The following is a 22,512-nucleotide window of genomic DNA, read 5'->3' on the forward strand; positions in this document are numbered from 1 at the left end:
TTATATATTATAAATATAAATATATCTATATTGTTTATAAATAAATAAATTATATATAATTCTGTGTTTTTGTTATTAAAAATAATGAATCATATATAATTATATAAATTTAATTATATTTTAAATGTAAAATATTATTATTTTAAAAAGTTTAATATATTTTAATTGCAAATTTTATTTTTAAAAATATAAATTTATTTGTGGATATAAACATAATTTTTGATATTATTAAATAAAATAATTATATTTATTTAAAAATATATATATATATCTCTTTCTTATTAAAGAAGGAACATTCATAGAAATAAACCTTGGTCTCATGTGTTTATTACATGAATATCATTTCCTATGTGTCATCACCTCATGCACTCTCACTAACTTTTTAAAAAAAATCTTTGTGAACTAGAATAATTACAACCAAATGCCATTGGTCATATACATTATACTATATGATTATAATCCGATTTGAAAAAAAGATGGGAATTTATGACATGCAGAATATTAACTCTTTTGTAAAAGGCAACAAAATAAGTTCGACATCTATCAAATCATTTTATGAACATTTTTGTTTACGTTAATTATAATGCAACATTTTATGAACATTTTTAAACTAATATCAAATCGTATTATAATGCAACGTTTTATGAACCTTTTTGAAACCGAGTCAACATTTTATGAACATTTTTATGCAACATTTTATGAACATTTTTAAACTAATATCAAATTTCTTTATAATGCAACTAAAGAAACGGGAATAATTTTATGAACAATTTTATGCTTATTTTAGGAACACGTATTATAATCGAACGTTTTATGAACATTTTTGTCAACGTTAATTATAATGCAATATTAACTCTTTTGTAAAAGGCAACATTTTTGTCAACGTTGAAAAAAAAAATTATACGTTACGGATATCAGATATATTTTGGTTATTTGGTCAAAATAAAAAGGAAACACAATTGAATTTCAATATACTCGATGCAAACTTGATATTCCAAATTATAACCTACGCTTAATTGGTCAAAATATTAAGGAAACACAATAATATTGTTAACGTATAAAAGGAAACAAAATTTAAAGAATCGAAATACTTACCTTAATCGATAGGGGAATATTTCTGATATATTTTTGGCTTGACCATCGCGGATCTTATAATACCTATTTCACGAAAACGCATCACGCAATAAAAAAATTAGGTAAGTGGTATATACGGTATTAAAGGAGGAGCATTAATATTGTTTTCTTCGATTAAATTTGGCGTAAAGAGTAAAAACCTAGGCTCTGTGTTGATATAAATAGTAGAGCTGTTCGTATCCATCTCCTCACCATTGCCTCCTTCTCTAAACTCCTTTAGCAACCGATACAAGCAAACACAAAAAAAACTAATGGCAGGTTTTAACTCTGTTGCCGACTTGAAACCCTTTAAGACCATGTGGAGAGTGAAAGTGAGCATTGTGAGGCTGTGGAAGCAATACTCTGCTGCTGGAGGACTGACCATTGAAATGGTTCTCATTGATTCTAATGTAAGTTTGAATCAATCTTATTTGAATCAAATAATTATATTTAGTTATTCTTTGACGAATATGAAATTATGTCTTTCATGCTACGTTTTTTTATATGTATAGGGAGATAAGATCCATGCGAGTGTGAAGAAAGAATTGGTTAACAAGTTCGACCACCAGCTTGAGCAGGGGAAAACTCTGACTTTCACTAATTTCTCTCTGAATCATTCGGTTGGCTCATACCGGACGACAAACCATCTTTACAAGATCAGTTTGTTGGCCACAACGCATGTGAGAAGTTGTGAGGCTTTGCCTGTAGGTTTAAATGGATTTACACCCGTGAACTTCCAGGAAGTTCTTGATGGTAGTCTCAACCCCGACTTTCTAATTGGTGAGTCCAGTTCAATAATATTCTCTGTTGTCAACATTCGTAACTTTAACTTAGTGTCTAGGTGTGAATCATTAAAATATGTGTTCCTTATTATTATTGAAAACGATATGTGATACAGATGTAATCGGACATGTTGTGGAAGTTAGCCATGTTGAGATGATTTCCGTGAACGGAAAAGAAACCCAGAAGATTTCACTTGAGCTATGTGATCTTGCGTACGGCACCCTTATTTTTATAAATTCGTGTTCATGTTTAAATTTATTTTTATAAATTATTTTCAACAAATATTATATAACATCAATCTTAAAATATATGTCGTCGTAGGGATGTCCGTCTTCCGATGGTCTTGTGGGGAAACTTTGTTTCTGATGTCACGAACGCTATACAGTTACGTGGTGAGGGTCGTGTGATCTTGGTCTTGAGATTCGGCAAGATTAAGGTTTGGAAAGGTAAATTAAATGTTGTCTACAGACAGGTTAACACTACCCTACGATTCACATGATTAATTTTATTTGTAATTGTACAAGAGAAGCTTATTTGAAATTTTCTTTTGTAGAGGATCGTTCCGTTTCAAACGCTTACAATGTCTCTGATGTCCAGCTCAATCCCAACATGGCGAAGGTCGAAGCATTTAGGGCAATGTAAGTTTTTCTTGACGTGGTTGTAATATGGTTTTACAATATGGGAAATCCGCCGATTAAGGTTTGGAATTGCTTGTATTTGATGTAACTTATTATTCTAGGTTACCAGCTGATGAACTTCAATTGGCTATTGTTGAATCAAAGCCATTAACGGTGGCTTCTGGTGTCTCTGTGAAAGATGATTTTTTCATTCATACTCCAAGGAAAACCATCGCTGAGATGATTGAATGTTGTCAGGTACTATTAATAAGGAACACGAATGTAATTTAATTAGCACATGTTATAATTTGAAAGGATTTTAAATTATACTTTCACATTTCTGTAGGTGGAGAAGTGTATTGTTATGTGCACCATTTCGGCCATTGAAACAGACATGGTTTTTTCATAACATAATTGTTTTAACTAGCAATCTATATAACTTATAAATAATATCTTGTTTTAATTAGCAATTGCGCGTTGGCATTCTCTTGTTTTAATTAGTAATCTATATAACTTATAAATTTGAAGTTTCGGCCATTAACTATCTACTATCATGTTTTCGCAGGGTATAGCATCAAGATCTCAATCCATACAATCCCCAAACAGCAGATAAGAGAGCTGATGAGAACGAATTTCAGTTTAAACATCTTTACATATTCTGTAAAGAAACCAAGTCTACAAATGAAACAATGTCTACAGAAAGACTGCTCAACATGCGAAACATCATTTTGCTAATTTAAAATTTCTTAAAGCAAAGACACGATTTTCTGGAAATTCCTATTCATTACTTGGAAAGTTCTACCATTTTATTTGGAACCGACCTTGAATATTCTTTAAAACCAGTATATCTTATAGCTAGCTTTAAAACCGGTATATCTTATATTGATCGTCAACCACAGAGAATGGATTTATTTACTACTTGATTTAAGTTAACAGATTTATTAGAAACCTTTTGTATCGAGTGTAAAACTATAGCCAGTCTATTAGGAAGAAAATGAATGTTCTTAATAGGTCACCGAAGACGAGTTATGGTTAATATGATTTCGTTTCATATCATATCATTGATTCGTATAATATATTTTAATGAATAGTATTAATGTCACTAGGATTCACAGTTACTGCTATTTCCTATTACCACTTTTGGTTAGAAGTATTGAATATATCGATTTATTGCCCTTATCTGTTAAGGAAAATATCTTTCAAATGTGTATAAATACGCTTTCTATATTTACAATATTTATTTACCATATATTACCGATCATTTACGTGGTGATTTTAACAATCACGATATACAATTTATGGAAATAAAATGTATCAATCCCGCGTGATGCACGTCTCAATTAATACCTACACCTATTCATTGTATTTCCTTATTGTATAGTAATTCTTAACAATATATATACTACACTTTCTTATTCATGACATCGTTTGTGTTAAACGTTATCTCATTTTCTTAAATTTCTATTGCCATGGGTACTCATAGATTAGTTTCAGAGCTGAGTCTTGACAAACCTTTGCTTCCAGTTCGTGTTAAGGTCATCTGCAAGGGGCCGACTGTTGCCGGATCAGGGTTCCAAAAAACCGTTCTGATTATTGGAGACGAGAAGGTAAGCTGTGGTCATTTTCATCTCATTACAGTTATATTTTACGTTTCGTTTAGAAAGATACTAATACATTTCAACGTGTTTCACATAGGGAAATACAATTCAAGCCACTTTGGTTAGAGATTTGGAGGCTTCAGCTGATATGCCATTGGAGGAAGGTCACTTGATAAAGGATAAGTTTAATCCTTAAGTGTTGTAGTACTTAAGATGTCAATCCAATCTCTAGTGATTCTAAGCACTAAGAATGCAAGCCATTTATCTCAATCTAAGTGCAATCAAATGATGTTTGTTTGTAACAAGTAATAGTGCGAAATAACTTGAGTTTTAATTCAAATATAACAAAGAAGAACCAATGGGTATTTAGGCAATTGATTTCAAGGTGATAGTTCTAAATCAAGGCGTCTAACTTCAAATAATCTTAACTTTCTATAGGTCTAGATTTCATTCAATTTAGATTAATCCACTCCCGTGGTAGAAACCCTTATGCAATTATGAACTAAACATCAACTTCCGTTCGTTTTGTTCACTCAAACATACATTAAGTTCTAGTCTACTAACCATCTAGCAATCCTAACAACAATTCCTTGGTTATTCAAGCTAGAGCTTTACTAGGTTCATTCAAGCATTATGCAAACACTTTCGATGCCCTACAAACACTTAGAATCTAGATTAAAATGGCCAAAATTAATCTAGCATTAAGAATACTTAGTAAGCATAGAAATCTAAGCATTTAACCATTAGAACATCTTAACTCTTCCCTAATCACCCATTAATCTACCTAACCCATTGATCCTAAGGGTGATTACTCACTAATCATCTTGTTTACACTTAATCCCATGATGGATAGAAGCATAACCAAGATGATATGATATATGAAAACAAGAAACAGAAATTAGATGAAGAGAATGGCTAAAGGAAAACAAGACTTTATAACATAAATTTCAAGAACACTCCAAGAACAAATGTTTTCTCTCAAACTCTCAAAATACAAAATATGAAACTATAAAACTTTCACTCTCTACTCTTTGTTGTATTGTACTCTGTGTATTGTGTCTTCCTCCTTCCCCTTGCAGTCTCTTTTATAGCCTAAGTAAAGGAGGATGACAACACATCCATCATGTGAAAGCATAAAGCATAAAACACACTCATAAAAGTTATTCTCCACTTTCTTCCATTATAGAACACCTTTTGCCCCTTCATATGGCCAAAGTAGTCTTGCCTCTTCAGAAAAGGTAGAGAAAGTTAGGCCAAAAGAGCCACCAAACTCATGATAGACAACCCATCCCCCATGTTGCAAGCTTTAAAGAGATAAAACTCACTCATTAAAGTTTTCTCCACTTTCTCCATGTTGCACACACCTTTAGAATACCAAAAATTTGAAGAATAATAAATAGTAATGAGTTTTACAGGTTTTAAGTGAATAAAAATGAGTCTAAAGGCTTAAAATTCGAAGGCTATTGTTGATGTTGCTAGGGTGGCCGCTAGGAATGTCATACTGATATGTGTGTAGTATTTTGATCATAAATCCCTCAATACAGCTCCAAACGACTTGAAACCACCTCCATTGTAAAGCTAACTCAATTTACCATGTCTTGCCAAAAGACAAGTTTCAAAAGATATCTTTAAGACCTTCATACATGCTTGTCTTTCACACGTTCGGTTCAAGACTCCTCGAAAGCTCCTTTTGTGCTCTAATCACCTCCAAAACTCCAAACAATTCATCCAACACCTACAAGATGCAAATGTACATGCAATAGATTCTAAATGCAAATAAATGTAAGGTTAATGCATGAATATATATGAAATTACAAAGCTAAAACTATGCAAAATCACAACACATCATCACTCCTATGAAATTAAAGATTTCGAGCTATCCCATGTCATAGCAGAGCGTGTTCGATTGACAAGGAACCGATACAATATTAACCTCACTAACTCCTCTGTCATTTTGAAGATCGATCCTATAAAACATTCCAGCTTTTATTGTTTTCGAAACTGGGATGATCTCTACCGCGGCTTACATCATCCTAAGTTTCCTATTGGTATGTTTTCTCTTCTATATAATTAAATGAAAATTTAGAGCAGCGAAATAATCGATGAATGTGTTCATATTGATAATAGGCAGTATCTAAATATGTGTAAATCTTTTTGCCTATCCATTAGATATTTATGGTCAAGTGATAGGAGTAGGATTTCTTGAAGAATATATGATGGAACCTACGAACGGAAATAATGGTATCATCGACCACAAAATCCATTTTTTTGTACTACACATCCTGTAAGTATTCAATATCTGTAAAAAGAAAGATATACATTTGTATAGTATCACATGGTTTGAACCCTTCTTTTTTTGTTTTACAGTAACGTCGTCATTAAGTGTGTCGCTTATGGTGCACTTGCTCATGTTTTCAATGATTTATGGAATTCTATAGATGCAGACATAGTATTATGTGTTTTACAGTGTTGGCAAATTAATTGGAGACAAGATAATCTATTGTATTTATTGTATATACAATAGATTAATAGGAGCTGATATTATATGTATATTTTGCTAATATTTTTCATATTTCATAATAAGGCCGACTTAAGAGGGTTACTAACATTGATGGGATTTCCAAAATTGTCTTTGACCCCATTGGTGTTCCAGAAATTGATGCTTTAAGACTGAGGTAATACATGCATTCACATATTTTATTAAATAATATTTTTAAATTCTCTAGATGATCTCTTTGCTATTGCTCATAATAGGATTGCAAATGAAGACTTCTGAAGGCATTATTGACAGCAGTTATTTTGTCTCTATTTTTAATTTTCTTTTGTTTTTTATACATGGTTCCTTTTATATTTTATTAGACTATTGCTTATGTTTCATTTAATATTGTATTTATAATTTACCCGCGTGCAAACAAATATACAATTTAATTTTAATGGCCATTGTATATAAATTTATATTGACATACTAAAATTCCTAGCTATAATCCGTACTTTCTTACATATATTTTTCTTACTATGCCTTTAACTTTTATTATGTCTACATATTAAAAGTTATAATACTTTAATAATCTCCTCGCTCCGCGCAGGACGCGTATCACCTAGTATATTTTACATGCAAATGCTTTACCAAATATTTCATTTGAAAGCATTGAACGAAGAACATTTACGGAATATTAGCACCTTCTAAATGTTCTTCTAAATGCTTTTCTAAAAATTGTTGATCGGAGCAGAATGCTCATGCTAATAATACCTTACTGAGTCAAGGCTTAGGTTGTAAGGGAGATAAGGTTGAGCAAGCGAGGCAGAGAGAGCTTTGTTGAGTTTGCGTAGGAAACTTGTCTTTAAAATCTCCTCAGGGAGTCTTGTGTGGGGAGTTATGGATGAAATGAGTGAACTCCGTATGGGAGAAAGTTGTATTGATAGGTCCCTTGCCAAGAGATTTCAATGTTGATCACAAGTAACAAGAACACAAGTAGTTTTGGGTAGATAAGTCTACCTCTTTTTGTCTTTTTCATTTCTTTAAATAGGAAAGTACATGAAGCAAATAATAAGAGGTGGAGTCATTGACTCCTATAATGCAGGAAACATGGGAAAGGTGGAGAACGTTACGTAAGAAGCGTTCCACTTATTAACAACTTGAAATAACAAAAGAAAAGATATATCTTTAAGATTTAAAGATATTTGCTGTTTGGCTTACGTGGCCTTGACGATTTCCTTGGCGCCACTTCAACGTCATCTTCTTCTTCTTGTATCCTATCAACACTCCCATTCTCAGAAAGAACCTTGTCCTCAAGGTTCATGTGAAACGTAGGAAAGCTGGTAGTAATTTGGTGCGTATCCTCCCAAGTAGCTTCGGTAGCAGGCAAGTCAACCCACTGGACTAGTATCTCCGTGAGTTCTTTCCCAAATTTCTGGACGGTGCGTTGTTGCAGAACTTTGGCTGGAGTGAGGCGCAAGGTACCTGATTCCTTCATTGGTGGTAGTTGAACCGAAACAGGTTCTTCATCACCCACACGTTTCTTCAATAAGGAGACATGGAAGACAGGATGAATTCGTGCAGTTGCGGGGAGAGCGAGGCGGTAAGCAACATTTCCAATGCGAGCCTCAACTTTGAAAGGACCAAAATAGCGGTGTGATAGTTTCTGTGAAGAACGGCGGAGGACAGTCTTCTGGAGGTACGGTTGGAGGCGTAAGAAAACCCAGTCACCTATCTTGTATTCAACATCACGGCGGTGTGTGTCAGCGAGCTGTTTCATTCTGTTATTTGAAGCTTCAAAGTGTTGTTTGAGCTCGTCTAACAACTCGTCTCGTCGCTGTAATTATTCATCAATCTCACCAACAAGAGTAGAACCAAGTTCATACCTCGGTATAGCTGGGGGAGGGCGACCATAGAGAGCCTGGAATGGGGTTTTGCCGGTGCTTGAGTGGAAGGTTGTGTTGTACCAGTATTCGGCCCATGGAAGGAATGAACTCCAGTGCGTTGGGCGTTGTTGGACAAAGCAACGAAGGTACTGCTCGATGCAGCGATTCACTACCTCTGTCTGACCGTCGGTTTGAGGATGATATGCAGTGGACATTTTAAGCGTTGTACCGGATAGGCGCCATAGTTCCTTCCAGAAGTGGCTGAGAAAGACTGGATCGCGGTCGCCGAGTATAGTACGAGGCAGTCCGTGTAGTTTGACGATGTTTGCGACAAACCGTGAAGCAACTATGGAAGCAGTGTAGGGGTGGGATAATGGTATGAGATGAGCTGACTTACTAAGCCTGTCGACGACCACCATGATTGACGTGAAAGAACCAGAACGAGGCAAACCGTCGACAAAGTCCATTGATATGTCTTCCCAAAGCTGTTCAGGAACCGGAAGAGGTTGAAGAAGACCGGCAGACGACATCGTTTGTGACTTCGCGCGTTGACAAGTATCGCAGTGAGAAATGTACTCCACAACTGTCTTGTGCATAGAAGGCCAATAGAAGTGATGAGAAAGCCGTTTAAACGTACGCAAGAAACCAGAATGACCACCCAATGTCGTATCGTGATGCTCATATAGAAGTTGCTTGATAAGAGGAGAGCCTGGTGGAACTACCACTCTGTTGTTGTAGCAGAGGAGCCCATCCTTCCAAGAGTAAGGAAGACCTGGTTTCCCCTTTGCGGCGGCTCCTATACGGAGGAGGTAAAGATCTGATGACGCGAGAGCTCGGAGATCGTCCCAAAAGGAGGTATGTGGGATTAAGGATTGGGCTATCGGGGACTCGAGACAAGGCATCAGCTGCAGAGTTTGTTTTGCCAGGCTTGTAAACAATGTCGTAATCATACCCGACGAGCTTCGACATCCATTTTTGTTGTTCTGGCATCAGTATCCGTTGCTCCAACATGTAGCGTAGGCTCCTCTGGTCTGTTTGGATTGTGAATTTGCGCCCTAGTAGGTAAGGTCTCCATGTACGGATTGCCACAATGATCGCCAACATCTCTCTCGCATAAGTTGACCACGCTTTTTTTGTAACGCCCAATGACCGACTCATAAAGGCAATTGGTTGCCCATTGTGAGAGAGAACGGCACCGATTCCATCCCCTGAGGCATCAGTTTCAATCACAAAAGGCATGGAGAAGTTTGGGAGAGCCAATGTTGGGGTAGATGTCATTGCTTCCTTCAGCTTATTGAAGGCTGTATCTGCTTCAGAGCTCCACGTGAACTTACCCTTGCGAAGGAGATTGGTGAGTGGTCTTGCAATCAGCCCATAATCGCGTACAAATTTGCGGTAGTACCCAGTAAGGCCAAGAAAGCCTCGGAGCTCAGTAACGGATGTGGGGACCGGCCAATCAGTCATCGCCTGCACCTTAGATTGGTCCACCGTTACACCGGTGTTGGAGATAATATGGCCAAGGTACTCGAGCTCTCTTTTCCCAAATTCACATTTCTTAAATTTGACGGAAAGCTGGTGATGTTGGATTAAGCTCAATACCTCTCTAACGTGCTGTAAGTGTGCCTCCCACGTTGGACTGTAGACAAGAATGTCGTCGAAAAAAACAAGCACGAACTTGCGCATGTATGGCCTGAAAATGTCGTTCATTAGCGATTGGAATGTCGATGGTGCGTTGCAAAGACCGAAGGGCATGACCAGATACTCGAAATGACCGTGGTGTGTTCGGAAGGCAGTTTTGTGAATGTCTGTCGAGCGCATTCGAACCTGATGAAACCCGGCGGTGAGATCGAGTTTGGTGAAGTAAGCTTAACCGTGTAACTCATTGACCATATCCTCCACTGTACGAATTGGGAATCGATCCTTGATGGTTGCTGAATTGAGTGCTCTGTAATCAGTACAGAACCGCCAAGAGCCATCCTTCTTCTTGACAAGGAGTACAGGGGAAGATAACGGGCTCGAATTGGTACGGATTATACCGGCCTTGAGCATGTCAGTGACTTGCCGCTCGATCTCGTCTTTCTGAAAATAGGCGTATCGGTACGGTCGCACGTTGATAGGATCAGTACCTTCTTTGAGTGTAATGGTGTGTTCGATGTCTCGGGGTGGAGGAAGTCCGTCGGGAGACTCGAAAATCCCGTTGAATTCCTCGAGTATCACGCGGAAGTCATCGTTGAGTTCTTTCAGTTCCGGTGATATCGCCGTCGAACACAACACAAAAAGAAGATGACCTTGTCGGGCTTCTTTCCCTATTTCCTCTCGTGATGTGGGCTGGATTTTGTTTTGGTGAAGCCCATTCAGAATATGTGTTTCTCCTTCTCAGTCTAGCTGAAGTGTTTGGGCCTTCCAATCTGTTAGTATGGGCCCAAGACTTTGGAGCCATTGGATTCCCATTACCAAATCAAGGCCCACCAAGGGAAGGGCATAAAGTGTAATACGGAAACAAGCACTTCCGATCTTTATTCCGACGTCGTCGAACCTACTGCTGCAGCTGAGTGGTGTGCCGTTGGCGACACGGACATTGAACGGTTTTGTCAGCGTCTCCTGCAACTGTAAGTCGGATGCGACTTTCTCACTGATGAAATTGTGTGTAGAGCCGCTATCAACGAGGGCATGGAGGTTGCGGTTACTGATTATAGCCAAGAGGTGCATTGTCATCGGAGAATCTCACCCAGTGAGGGCATGGAGAGTAATCTCCGGTGTAGAGTCGTCCTCTTCTGTGTCTGCTTCGTCGGGTTCCGTATCATCGATTCCTTCCATGATGAAGAGTTGGGGATTAGCGCACTTATGGCCCGGAGAGTACTTCTCGTCGCAGCTAAACAGAGGCCCAAACTGCGCTTTCGTCTCATCTCCTCCCAGCTGAGTTTGCGAGGTGTTTGCTCTGGCCGCGGTGGAACTGGCGTTATCGTGTTTGTTCTTGGAGTCGATGGAGAGAAGGATTGACTCCTAGAGGTGAAGCGTTTCTGTTTCTGTAATTGATCATCCTTCATGCGAGCTAAATTGACAACCTCTTGCAGAGTCTTTGGTTGGAACATACGGACATCATCAGCGATGGAGTGATGAAGACCTCCGAGAAATGTTCCGACGAGTGCTTCCTCCGACCAATTGGAGACTTTGTTCCTGAGTCTGTCGAAGGCACGTTGGTACTCTCGGAACGTCCCTGTTTGACGGATCTTTGATAGCTCCTCATGGAAGTTTGTGATACGAGTCGGACCAAACCTCGTCCACAATTCCCCCTCGAACGTCTCCCATGAGATAAGCGTCTGGTCCACGCCGAGTGCTCGTACAGTCGCCTGCCAGCACTCGTTGGCTTCCTTCGTGAGGTGATAGGAGGCAAAGCTTACTCGTTGGTTGCCGGTGATCTCGTGGTAGGCGAAATATTGAGTAGCCTTGGTAAGCCATTCAGTCGGATCTCCGTCGCTGAATCTGGGAAGCTCGAGCTTGACATGCCGACGGTTGCTATGAGTAGCCACAAAAGGGTTGACGTCTTCGGTGCGGGTGGTTTGAGGTGGTGTTGTAGCGCGTCGCGGTGGGACTTGAGACGTGCTGGATTCGGTTTCGCGATTGCTTAGGACAAGCCCTCGCATTTCCTTGAGTGACTCAGCCATTGTTCGTTGGAAGGAATCCTCCAAACCCCGAATCCTGTCATTGATGCCTGTTGTGAGTTTGAGTAGTTCATCTTGAACCATTCCCATACTTTATTCGAGATCGTCGAGACGTTCTCTGTTGTTGGCCATGGTCTCGTTCCGTAGATTTTGAGACACAAGCCGGGTTTTTTGTGAGTTTTTGGTGGTACGAGGTGGAATGATGTTTGACTGGGTGGATCGAAAGAAAGAAGAAGAGAAAACGTAAGCTCTGATACCACTGATAGGTCCCTTACCAAGAGATATCAATGTTGATCACAAGTAACAAGAACACAAGTAGTTTTGGGTAGATAAGTCTACCTCTTTTTGTCTTTTTCATTTCTTTAAATAGGAAAGTACATGAAGCAAATAATAAGAGGTGGAGTCATTGACTCCTATAATGCAGGAAACATGGGAAAGGTGGAGAACGTTACGTAAGAAGCGTTCCACTTATTAACAACTTGAAATAACAAAAGAAAAGATATATCTTTAAGATTTAAAGATATTTGCTGTTTGGCTTACGTGGCCTTGACGATTTCCTTGGCGCCACTTCAACGTCATCTTCTTCTTCTTCTTGTATCCTATCATGTATCATCAAGTCTCTTTTAGGAGTAGATTATAAAATTGAATCTTATCACTAAATTAAAGGCCCTGATTTTCAGATCTAATGTGTACTTATGATCTTCGTTTTAGTGTGTTAACCCACTCTGAGATAAGCAAATATTAGAGGCCTTGAAGAAACATTACGTACTAATAGTCCAAATGTGAAAAGTCTTGTCTCCCATTGTTTTCAATCATCAAATAATATATAGAGCAACAGTCATCATAAACAGTTTGAGTTATTAAACATAACTTTAGAAAGAATCTGTACTATTCTTTACAGAGTCTTCAAACATTTCATAGCACGAAGCTGAGTTGCTAGTGTGGTTTCAGGTGCTGCTACTAACATTGTTGGGATGCTTGATGATCCTCTGCAGAACCACAGTCCTTGCCCTTCTTATATCTCTGCTACACAAATCAGCTTGAACCCCCAATTCCTCTACATTCTTCTTAAACACCTCAAGCTTCTTCTTTATCTCATCAATCCCAAGCTTGACTGCTTCATGTTCCACTGCGAATGCAGCACACGTCACCATCCCCCTGATGTCAATCTCCAACTGTTCGATCAAAACCCGGATGTTATCCAAGTCCTTAACCGCCACATATGTCCCTGCCTGCATCGAACTGATCACCTCTCTTTGTCCTTTAAGTGCATTCTCATAGTTCTTCCACAGCGAATCGATCCATTTCCCCATTGAGCCCACCGGCACGGCTGTAGCTGCAGCAAGAGCGGCAGCCACGGGAGGAGCTGCCATGGCTGCAGCCACAACAGAGCAGATGAGTACAGTGGCGAATGTAGCCACGAAGATGATGTTGCAGAGTTTTCTCCATGTGTGGATGCACTTGAGTTTCTTGTCAAGCTTGTTCTTGCGAAGCTGTAGCTTCTCAAGCATCAGCATCTGGTGTTTGTACACAGACTGGAACATCTTGAAGAAGTCTTTGCTGAAAGGTGATTCTGCGTCTTTGAAATTCTTCAGCTCGTCAAGTGTCTTCTCGTATCCATTACAACCTGTGAATCAACACAACCAACGAAATAATAATGAATATTAAAGTCATAAGTTAACTCTGAGACAGGATGATATCTTTACTACTTATTAGGCCTTCAGTTTTATTCGGTTAATTTGGTTCTGGTTAGTTTAGGTTCGTCAAAAATCTCAAGCAGAAAAACGAAAATAACTTCATTCTTGAATATTTCTGTTCTTACAAAATATATCGAATTTAATTGGTTTATTGGTTTGGTTTGGTTTTTGTTTAATTTTCTTAAAACTTGGAAAATCGGTTAAATTTGGTTAGATTTGTTTTTCCGGTTTTGTTTTGTTTGTTTTGGTTGGTTCGGGTTTTTATTGTTAGTTCGGTCTGGAATTTGATTATTTTTTGTTGCAATACCAAAATTAATCATATTCCGAAGTGATTGTTTTTATTTTTTTAAAGTTTGATGAACTGAACTCATAACTGGCTCTTAACCAAAAATTCCGTTTCGGTTCAGATATAAATCTGAAGGCTATTACTAATCGTTATACTAGCACTTAATAAATAATAATCTTAAAGGGTGAACTTAGTATTACCTTCAACGAGGCTCTCATCTTCAAACTGCTGAAGAGCAACAAGGATCAAAAGCTGACTATCACGAGCTTTTCTCAACCCTTTCTCCAAAGCAGCGCAGAAATCAAGTGTCTTCAAGCTATTCTCAAAGTAATCTTCAACGAGCTCAAAAATTTCTTGATTCTTCCATATATCTTTCTTACAGTCCAATATCACTTTCACCACTTCTTGATTCATCTCTAGCAAGCACTCGGTCACTTCTTTGAGGGAATCAAACGAGAGCGCTCGAACCTCAACACCCGTAGCTAGCGTGCTTATCACGTGACTTGTCCGTGCCTGTAAACATGTGTCGAAAGATTGCAGCTCCGTGTCTGCTTTACATGCAGCCTCGTATGATCTCAGCTCCGTTGTGTAGTGCATGTTTGTCGTTGTGGTCTTAGACGATGTCTCTTGTGACTTTTTGCTTGTTTGGTTTCCCATTTTCCTCTTAGGAATAATCTGAAAATATGAATAATGCTGTTCTTTAACACAGAAATGCTTATAAAGATTGAAGAATTATAGACTAAAATAAAAGAGAGTAAGAATGAGAATCGTTAAGGAAATGGAATATAGCTTGCACGCATGATGATGATGAGAATTAGGGCATTGTGTAACGCGGCAAGCAAACGTTTTAGCCGACTTTTTGCACACACAAATCTTATAAACTCATTTATATATATGCTACTTTTTTGTTTTATGTGCGTGTTCAATTTACTACGTATTCTAGTTAATCGAAACAAAACATAAGTGTTAAAAAAAAAACAAAAATGAAAAAAAAAAACATCATTCGTTTGCGTTTGAATGTAATGTTATGACCTACGCAATTTCTATATCTACCACGTGTAAATCATGGCTTGTGTATTACCAGACGTTGATTGTCATAATGTCATCTACAAAAGCATACCAAACAAATAATGTAGTAGTTTGTTCAAATTAGTTAAATGTACTATATATAGTCCCTTTTTACTTCGTTTCTGGACTATGATCAAAAGAATACTAGAATATCATGACGATGGCATAGTTAAAAATGAAGAATATTAAGCCAAACACAAGATAAAAAAAAACACTTGTATGAAGAAACTATCAGCTTCTATATACACTATAACCTTATACGGTGTTTTTTGAATCACGAAAATCTACTGCTTTTTGTATAAAAATGACCTTAGTTTCCATTCATATTTATAATTATCACTTCTTTGTGTTTAGTTATGTTGCATTTGGTAGATAAATTTCTTGATAACTGTACATGATAAATGATAGGCTGATATATTATCCGGAAAACCTTAAGATCGAGAAAACATGCATAACACACAAAAATTGGATGATATATCAGCCTATCATTTATCATGTACACTAATTGCATGTAGTTTAGAATTCAACAGTACTGGCCGTGAGATTTAAGGTACATAAAACATTTACGGTATAAAAGTTGGATGATATATATATACTATTTTTGGTAAAAATGATATATATATATATGTATAGTTTGAGAGCCGAATTATTCATGTATATAAAGCACTAAAAATTTGGGAGATCAAACCAGATGTTTCATTTGGATGTCTCAAGACCGATCTCGAAAACCGGGTTATAAATTTTCACAAAACAAAATTATATACAACTAGGTGTTTTCCTGCACCATGTGCAGTAAGAAATTTTTTAAATCTAATGTATATTTAAAAATAAATTTATTAAATATTATATATTTTACTATTCTCTTACTAATATTTAATATAGATTTGATATATATTAAATCAATTTGCATAAAACTAATAAAAATTGTATAATTATCAAAATTTTAGCCTAAACAATATTTATAAAATTTGTAGATATATAAGAAACTAATGATTTTACGGTTAGATATTTAATTTTTCAAAAAATTCCAGAAATTTTTGAAAGCTTTAATAATACAAATTGTATAATTATACAAAAATAATAACATTTCGAAATTTGAAATGTTATATATGAATATATTTATTTTATAGATGATATATGAGCTATTACCATATTTAAAAAAAGTTTACCAAAAAGAAATATCAATATTAAATGTAATATATGAATTATTACCATATTCTAATAAGTTTGCCAAAAATATAAATCAACAATAAATGAAATTATCCATATCATATTTTTTCGTAAGCCATGTCATCAATTTCAGTAGCCATGTCATATTTTTTTTGTGAAATTAATTGTAGAGAGGACATGTGGCAAAATCACTTAGCAAATATAATCTAGAGGATATTATGATGGACGAGAGCAATCGAGTAAGTTTCCCCAACGAGCTTCCACTTTTTAACATATAAGATTATGATTGGCTTTGCTTGAACGAAGTACAAAAATGATATGAACTGATGATGTAATGATTCAAAGAGATATTAACACATGAACTAAACATTACCTTAATTAATCAGTGGTGTTGAGCAGAAATGAAACTTAATTTGGAGCCTCTCGCTTCTATCTCTTTCGGCCCAAAGCTTCTGAAAATCATCAAAGTTGTTTTCTCACCAGCTCCCCCTTTTATACTTGACGAGCTCTCTAGCATTACCAGCTTGGAGAACAAACCCCTGTTCGGTTTAAAGACACCCCTAGTGGCGGCAGCGGCCAACAATTACCCTATAAAAGAAGAAAATTCAGAGTTTTAAAGACGCCGCCAGTCGCAAGCTGATAATCGGGAGGAAGGAAACCGGAGTTGCCGCTGTCGCTGATATTTTCAGCGTTCTCCTTACTGACTTTTATTTGCCGCAGCGTCGAAATAAACAAAACGGATTTGTCTTAACTGTGCTGTGCTCGCCCTAACCGTAGTGATAATTCAGAGCCGCAACCGCTTGCCGCCGCGTTGGTAAAACGAACAGGGGTCAAGTCATTAGAGCACCGCCATTAGTGAACCCCATGAAAGAGGTTCACAAAGTATTTTTTTATTATATTTTTTTCTGTTTGATTTTTGTTTTAAAAAAAAAAAAAAATTAATCGGACCAATCGCGGACCGCCACGTGCTGTGGGGCCCGCGCTACAGTGGTGAACCCGGTTCACTGGAAAGAGGTGGAGAGAGACAAATTCATAACTATTTATTATTTTAATATTTTTTTTTTGGAATCTGTGTAAACCTTTCATAAGTTTACTAATGGGGGTGATCTAAAACAGCTCGCTCTCTCTCTCGAACATTTACCGAAACACCCTTTACTTTTGTATCATTAGTTCTGAGTTTATTTAACTGAAACGTTCACTAACTTTCTTTTATCATATTATGCATTGTGAAATGTGGATACGAAAAGAACTGTGTAGATATTTTTTTTTTGTTAAAAGAAATGTATGACTTAACTAAGATCAATGTGAAAGTTAACCTTTCTTATAACATTTTGTGATTACACTTCTAATAATCATAAATTACGTCGGTAATACCCCACATAAAAAAAATCATTATTACGTAAAAGTTACAAAATACCAGAAAAAACCTGAGGGTATTGTTGTTATGATACTAGATGATCTCTTGCTAGATTCTCTGTAAGATAGTCCGAGGAAAAGTAGCCACCAATACGCTACGTCACGTGCTCTTGTAACGCGTTGCCTTGCTTCCACAAGTCACGTGATTATTTTCCATGTTTATACTTTATACTGAAAGAGTAAAAATCTAACTTGGGTCGGTGCATTTTCCAAAACAGATTGCTATTTCTTCGTTATTTGTATTTGTTTGATCATAAATTAATGTTTTTTTATTTAATCGGAGTATTTCGATTGAATCCTACGTACCAACTAATCATCCAAATAAATAATATTGGCCACCAATCCGGATTCAGATTTTTTAATAAAACTTAAAACATAGTTTCATCTTCGTCTAACTATATAACAACTTAGCTTCGACCAAAAATGAAATCCAAAACGGACAGGTTTACAATCATAAGTTCATATATATATTTGTGCAAATACTAATTAAGCGCTTGTTTTCGATTTTTTTTGTATTTGTTTAACATGCAAGAGTGAGATATTACCCAAAAAGGTTTATAGGCCTCTGGAAACGTTAGGCTTTTTACATTCCTAACGATTTTTTTTTTTAAATAGATGGTATAAATCAATTTGTAATCATGGAATACCCAATCCATCGTTGACTTGAGGCACAAGAAAAAAAGAAAAAAAGGAAAAAAGGGAAAATAAACAGAATCTAACAACGAAACAATGTATAAGTTTAACGTAAAGAAATCATGTAGTGAAGTGGATTTAGGGTTTAGTGTGTGCAGAAGAGCTAGGAATAGAGGAGATAGAGAACTTCATGTTGTGGTTGCAGCCGTTGTGGTCTTCACTAGCGAAGTAGTAGGTCTCAGGAGTCTTGCGGAGAAGCAACTTAAACCCTAATGATTGAAAGAATGTGAGGATAAAGAGATGTAGATGAAGAACATTGAAGAACAGAGAGAGAGAGAGAAAGTAGATCTGAGAGAAACTCTATTCCCTTGAAATTCAAATTGTGGATCTGGGTACAAGTATTTAAAAACAAGTGACCTCAGTACACAATATAATAAAATATATTCTTCTCTCTTCTTCTTCTCTTCAATAAACTCGAGCTTATAAAACCTTTATAAAGCCTTATAAAACCTTATAAAAGCTTTATAAAACCTTATAAGTCTGGCAGCTTAATTCTCAAGTCTGGCAGCTTAATTCTCAAGTCTGGCAGCTTAATTCTCAAGTCTGACAGCTTAATTCTCAAGTCTAGCTGCTTAATTCTGCTTCATGTCAACACTCCCCCTCAAGCTTGACCATGTGGAACAAGTCAAGCTTGGAAGCCATGAAGTATTCCCTCATTAAAACCTCAACTAGGTAAAACCCTTTGGGAGAAAACCCAAGTCAAGGAAAAAGAGTAGAACACTTCATGAAGGAGAGATCATTGACATGATAGGTCTGTGAGTCCTAATTTTGGATGAATGAACTCACATACCTTAGTGCTTGCTGCCTTGGTGAAGATATCAGCTAGTTGATCTTCACTCCTTGTGTAGCACGGCAATATGATCTTCTGCTCCACGGCTTGTCTCACTTTGTGGCAATCTACCTCTATATGTTTGGTCCTTTCATGGAAGACTGAGTTGCTAGCAATGTGTATAGCAGCCTGGTTATCACAATGCATCGTGATTGGCGTTGTAACTTCAATTCCCAAGTCCTTAAGAAGTCCCTTGATCCAAATCAACTCGCTTGTGAGCTTCCTCATAGCTCTATATTCTGCCTCAGCACTTGAACAAGACACCACCTTCTGCTTCTTGCTCTTCCATGTTACCAAATTGCCTCCAATGAAGGTACAGTATCCAGTAGTTGATCTTCTATCAACTCGATCTCCTGCCCAATCCGCATCACAGTACCCAACAATCTCAGTGTTTCTATTGCATCCCATCCATACTCCTTGGCCTGGTGCCTCTCTTAGGTACCTGAGAATCCTCTCAACCATGTTCCAGTGGTGTACCTTGGGAGCTTGCATGTGTTGGCTTACTTGGTTTACTGTAAAGCATACATCTGGTCGGGTAATGGTAAGATAAATGAGTTTTCCCACCATTCTCCTATAGTGATTTACATCTTCATATGACTTGTTTTCAATCTCCCCCTCACGCATCACTTTGTATCCTTCCTCTAGAGGTGTTTTGGCAGCTCTTCCACCAAGATCTCCAGCCTCATTTAGTAAGTCAAGGGTGTATTTCCTTTGAGATAGAAACAACCCTTCCTTAGACCTACACATCTCGATCCCTAGGAAGTATTTGAGCTCTCCCAAGTCCTTGATATCAAATGAAGCCTTAAGGAACGCTTTGGTCGAGATGATCCCTTCTTTGTCACTGCCTGTGATGATAATGTCATCAACATAGATGAGAATGACAATGATTCCTTGCTGGCTAGTGAGGGTGAATAGGGTATGATCAGCTTCAGACTTGACAAAACCTCTTCCATTGAGTGTGGTGCTTAGTTTGTGGTACCACGCTCTTGGTGATTGTTTCAAACCATAGATGGCTTTCTTCAGCCTCAATACATTTCCTGGTTTGGTAAGGTGTTCCATACCAGGTGGTGGTCTCATGTAGACCTCATCTTCTAACTCCCCTTGTAGAAAAGCATTCTTGACATCCATTTGCCACAGATCCCATTCTAAGTTCACAGCCAATGAGAGTACAATCCGTATCGTGTGAAGCTTAGCTACTGGTGCAAAGGTGTCAAGGTAATCTTCACCATAGACTTGAGTGTAGCCTCTTGCAACAAGTCTGGTTTTTTTTCTTTCTGGTTGCCCATTAGCCAAGTACTTGATAGTGAATAGTAACATGCTTGTGACAGCCTTCTTACCTTTGGGGAGCTCACTATCAAACCAAGTTCCAATTCGGATCATGGCACTGACCTCATCATCTACTGAGTCTCTCCATTCGTTTATCTCCATTGCCTCCTCATAGGTCCTCGGAATATACTCTTGATCTATATTGGTGATGAAGGCTTGATGATCTCTTGGATAGTAAGCAAGGGAGCAAGTTGCTTGAGTGGGATGGGCTACTGCTTGACTGTTGAAATACTTCCAATTTGATGGACGCTTTCTCACCCTTGTGCTTCTCCTAAGCGGCTGGACCTCTCTAACAATCTCAGCTTCAACTTCATTTTGTTGATTTGATTCCTCTTGTTGTTGGCTTTCATCCTGATCATGAACCTCTTGCTCTTGATCAGTAGTCTGCGGATCCTCTTGACCCATGTATGGTTCCTCTTGACCAGTAGACGAATCCTCTTGATTCCCCCCTTCAGGATTAGGATGAGAAGCCTCTTCAGCTGCATCCATACCATTGGCTTGTTCTAAACTATTTGCTGAACTAGTAGTTCTTTCATTTGGTGTCATGATGATACCTAGGCTCTCCATGATAATTCGTAGGTTGTTTGCCCTATCTGAGGCCCCTTGAGATAGATCCTTGAGATTGTCCCAACTCTTCTCCTCATAATAGCCTCTAGATTCCACAAACTTGACCTCTCTGGATACTAAGACTCTTCTTGTCTCTGGAGAGTAGCATTTGTAACCTTTTTGAGTGGTAGAATACCCAATGAACACTGCCTTTGTGCTTCTGGCCTCAAGTTTGTTCCTATGATCACCTGTTTGCAATACATAGCACAAGCACCCAAATACCCGTAAATGGTCAATTGATGGTTTTCTGTTGTTCAATACCTCATAAGGTGTGGCATCATCAAGGACTCTTGTTGGAGTTCGGTTGATGAGATAGCATGCTGTCATGACTGCATCACTCCAGAACCTCTTAGGCATGTTGGTGTAGAACATCATGGACCTGGCCACTTCCATCAGATGTCGGTTTTTCCTCTCAGCTACACCATTTTGTTGTGGAGTGTAAGGACAGCTGGTTTGATGGATTATTCCATGCTTCGCCAAGTGGGATTTGAAAGCTGTGCTTGTATATTCCCCTCCATTATCAGACCTGAATACTTTGATCTTAACATTGAACTGATTAGTTATGTAGCTCTGGAAGTTTATAAATGCATCTAGTACTCTATCTTTAGATGGTATCATAGTCAGCCATGTATATTTAGATTTCTGGTCTATGAAGGTGACAAAATATCTATGATTTTCCCTAGAAGTGCATGGTGCAGTCCAGACATCAGAGTGTATTAGATCAAAGCATTTTTCATAGATAGTAGATGACTTGGGAAACACAGTCTTGCAATGTTTGCCAAGAATACATGCTTCACATCCATCATTTTTGAAATAAACATTAGGCAATAACAGGTTCAGTGCTCTAGAATGGGGATGGCCTAACCTAGCATGCCACAATACATCATTTTCTAAGACAGGGATTGAACTAAAAGCATAAGGTAAACATGATCTAGTCGTGGTATCTTCAAGCAGGTACAAGTCCCCTTTAGTAACACCCTTTCCGATCATCTTAAGAGTCTCAATATCCTGAAATACGACACCATTAGGACTAAAAATAACCTTGCAGTTAAGATCAGTGGCAACCTTCTTGACAGATAATAGATTAGATGCAAAAGATGGCATATAAAATGCTTTAGTATCTTTCTCAAATAGTTTCAAGTTTCCTACACCTTTTATTGGTATGCTGTCACCATTTGCAATCATAACATTGCCTAAGGCAGGCTTAACATTACTGATTAACCTAGCATCACTAATCATGTGGTGAGAAGCTCCAGAATCAATAACTACTGGCTTATAGCTATCAG

The 22,512-nt window shown here is 37.6% G+C and overlaps 3 protein-coding genes and 1 long non-coding RNA gene across 4 annotated transcripts; 1 reads left to right on the top strand and 3 right to left on the bottom strand.

Annotated features, from left to right (window-relative positions):
* Positions 1 to 1,430: 1,430 nt before the first annotated feature.
* On the top strand, positions 1,431 to 3,126 carry LOC106434451 (replication protein A 70 kDa DNA-binding subunit A-like). Its single transcript, XM_048749935.1, has 8 exons — positions 1,431 to 1,523; positions 1,626 to 1,893; positions 2,012 to 2,108; positions 2,218 to 2,342; positions 2,450 to 2,534; positions 2,636 to 2,771; positions 2,860 to 2,910; positions 3,079 to 3,126. Exons 1-8 carry the CDS (start codon positions 1,431 to 1,433, stop codon positions 3,124 to 3,126), a joined length of 903 nt encoding a protein of 300 aa, XP_048605892.1.
* A 433-nt stretch (positions 3,127 to 3,559) lies between these two features.
* LOC125583445 lies at positions 3,560 to 6,901 on the bottom strand. The gene is made up of 2 exons (XR_007320440.1): positions 5,614 to 6,901; positions 3,560 to 5,475 (listed from the first exon to the last, which is right to left on the bottom strand). It is a non-coding gene; the product is annotated as an uncharacterized LOC125583445 (long non-coding RNA).
* Positions 6,902 to 7,782: 881 nt separating this feature from the next.
* On the bottom strand, positions 7,783 to 8,367 carry LOC125583293. Its single transcript, XM_048749936.1, has one exon. It carries the CDS (start codon positions 8,365 to 8,367, stop codon positions 7,783 to 7,785), a length of 585 nt encoding a protein of 194 aa, XP_048605893.1.
* Positions 8,368 to 12,417: 4,050 nt separating this feature from the next.
* Positions 12,418 to 15,574, bottom strand: LOC106434461 (UPF0496 protein At4g34320-like). The gene is made up of 2 exons (XM_013875333.3): positions 14,319 to 15,574; positions 12,418 to 13,762 (listed from the first exon to the last, which is right to left on the bottom strand). Exons 1-2 carry the CDS (start codon positions 14,773 to 14,775, stop codon positions 13,083 to 13,085), a joined length of 1,137 nt encoding a protein of 378 aa, XP_013730787.2. The 5' UTR covers positions 14,776 to 15,574; the 3' UTR covers positions 12,418 to 13,082.
* Between the last annotated feature and the right edge of the window lie 6,938 nt (positions 15,575 to 22,512).

This window comes from Brassica napus, chromosome C3 (assembly GCF_020379485.1).
Source record: "Brassica napus cultivar Da-Ae chromosome C3, Da-Ae, whole genome shotgun sequence".
NCBI classification, from domain to species: domain Eukaryota; kingdom Viridiplantae; phylum Streptophyta; class Magnoliopsida; order Brassicales; family Brassicaceae; genus Brassica; species Brassica napus.

Bases quoted from the DNA above. Each gene is read 5' to 3' on its own strand.
- LOC106434451 (XM_048749935.1), top strand. From the start codon at position 1,431: ATGTGGAGAGTGAAAGTGAGCATTGTGAGGCTGTGGAAGCAATACTCT. The intron at 1,894-2,011 runs GTGAGTCCAGTT...TATGTGATACAG, and splicing joins CAACCCCGACTTTCTAATTG to ATGTAATCGGACATGTTGTG. The intron at 2,911-3,078 runs GTTTTTTCATAA...ATGTTTTCGCAG, and splicing joins CGGCCATTGAAACAGACATG to GGTATAGCATCAAGATCTCA.
- LOC106434461 (XM_013875333.3), bottom strand. From the start codon at position 14,775: ATGGGAAACCAAACAAGCAAAAAGTCACAAGAGACATCGTCTAAGACC. The intron at 13,763-14,318 runs GTAATACTAAGT...GTTGATTCACAG, and splicing joins AGATGAGAGCCTCGTTGAAG to GTTGTAATGGATACGAGAAG.
- LOC125583293 (XM_048749936.1), bottom strand. From the start codon at position 8,367: ATGAAACAGCTCGCTGACACACACCGCCGTGATGTTGAATACAAGATA.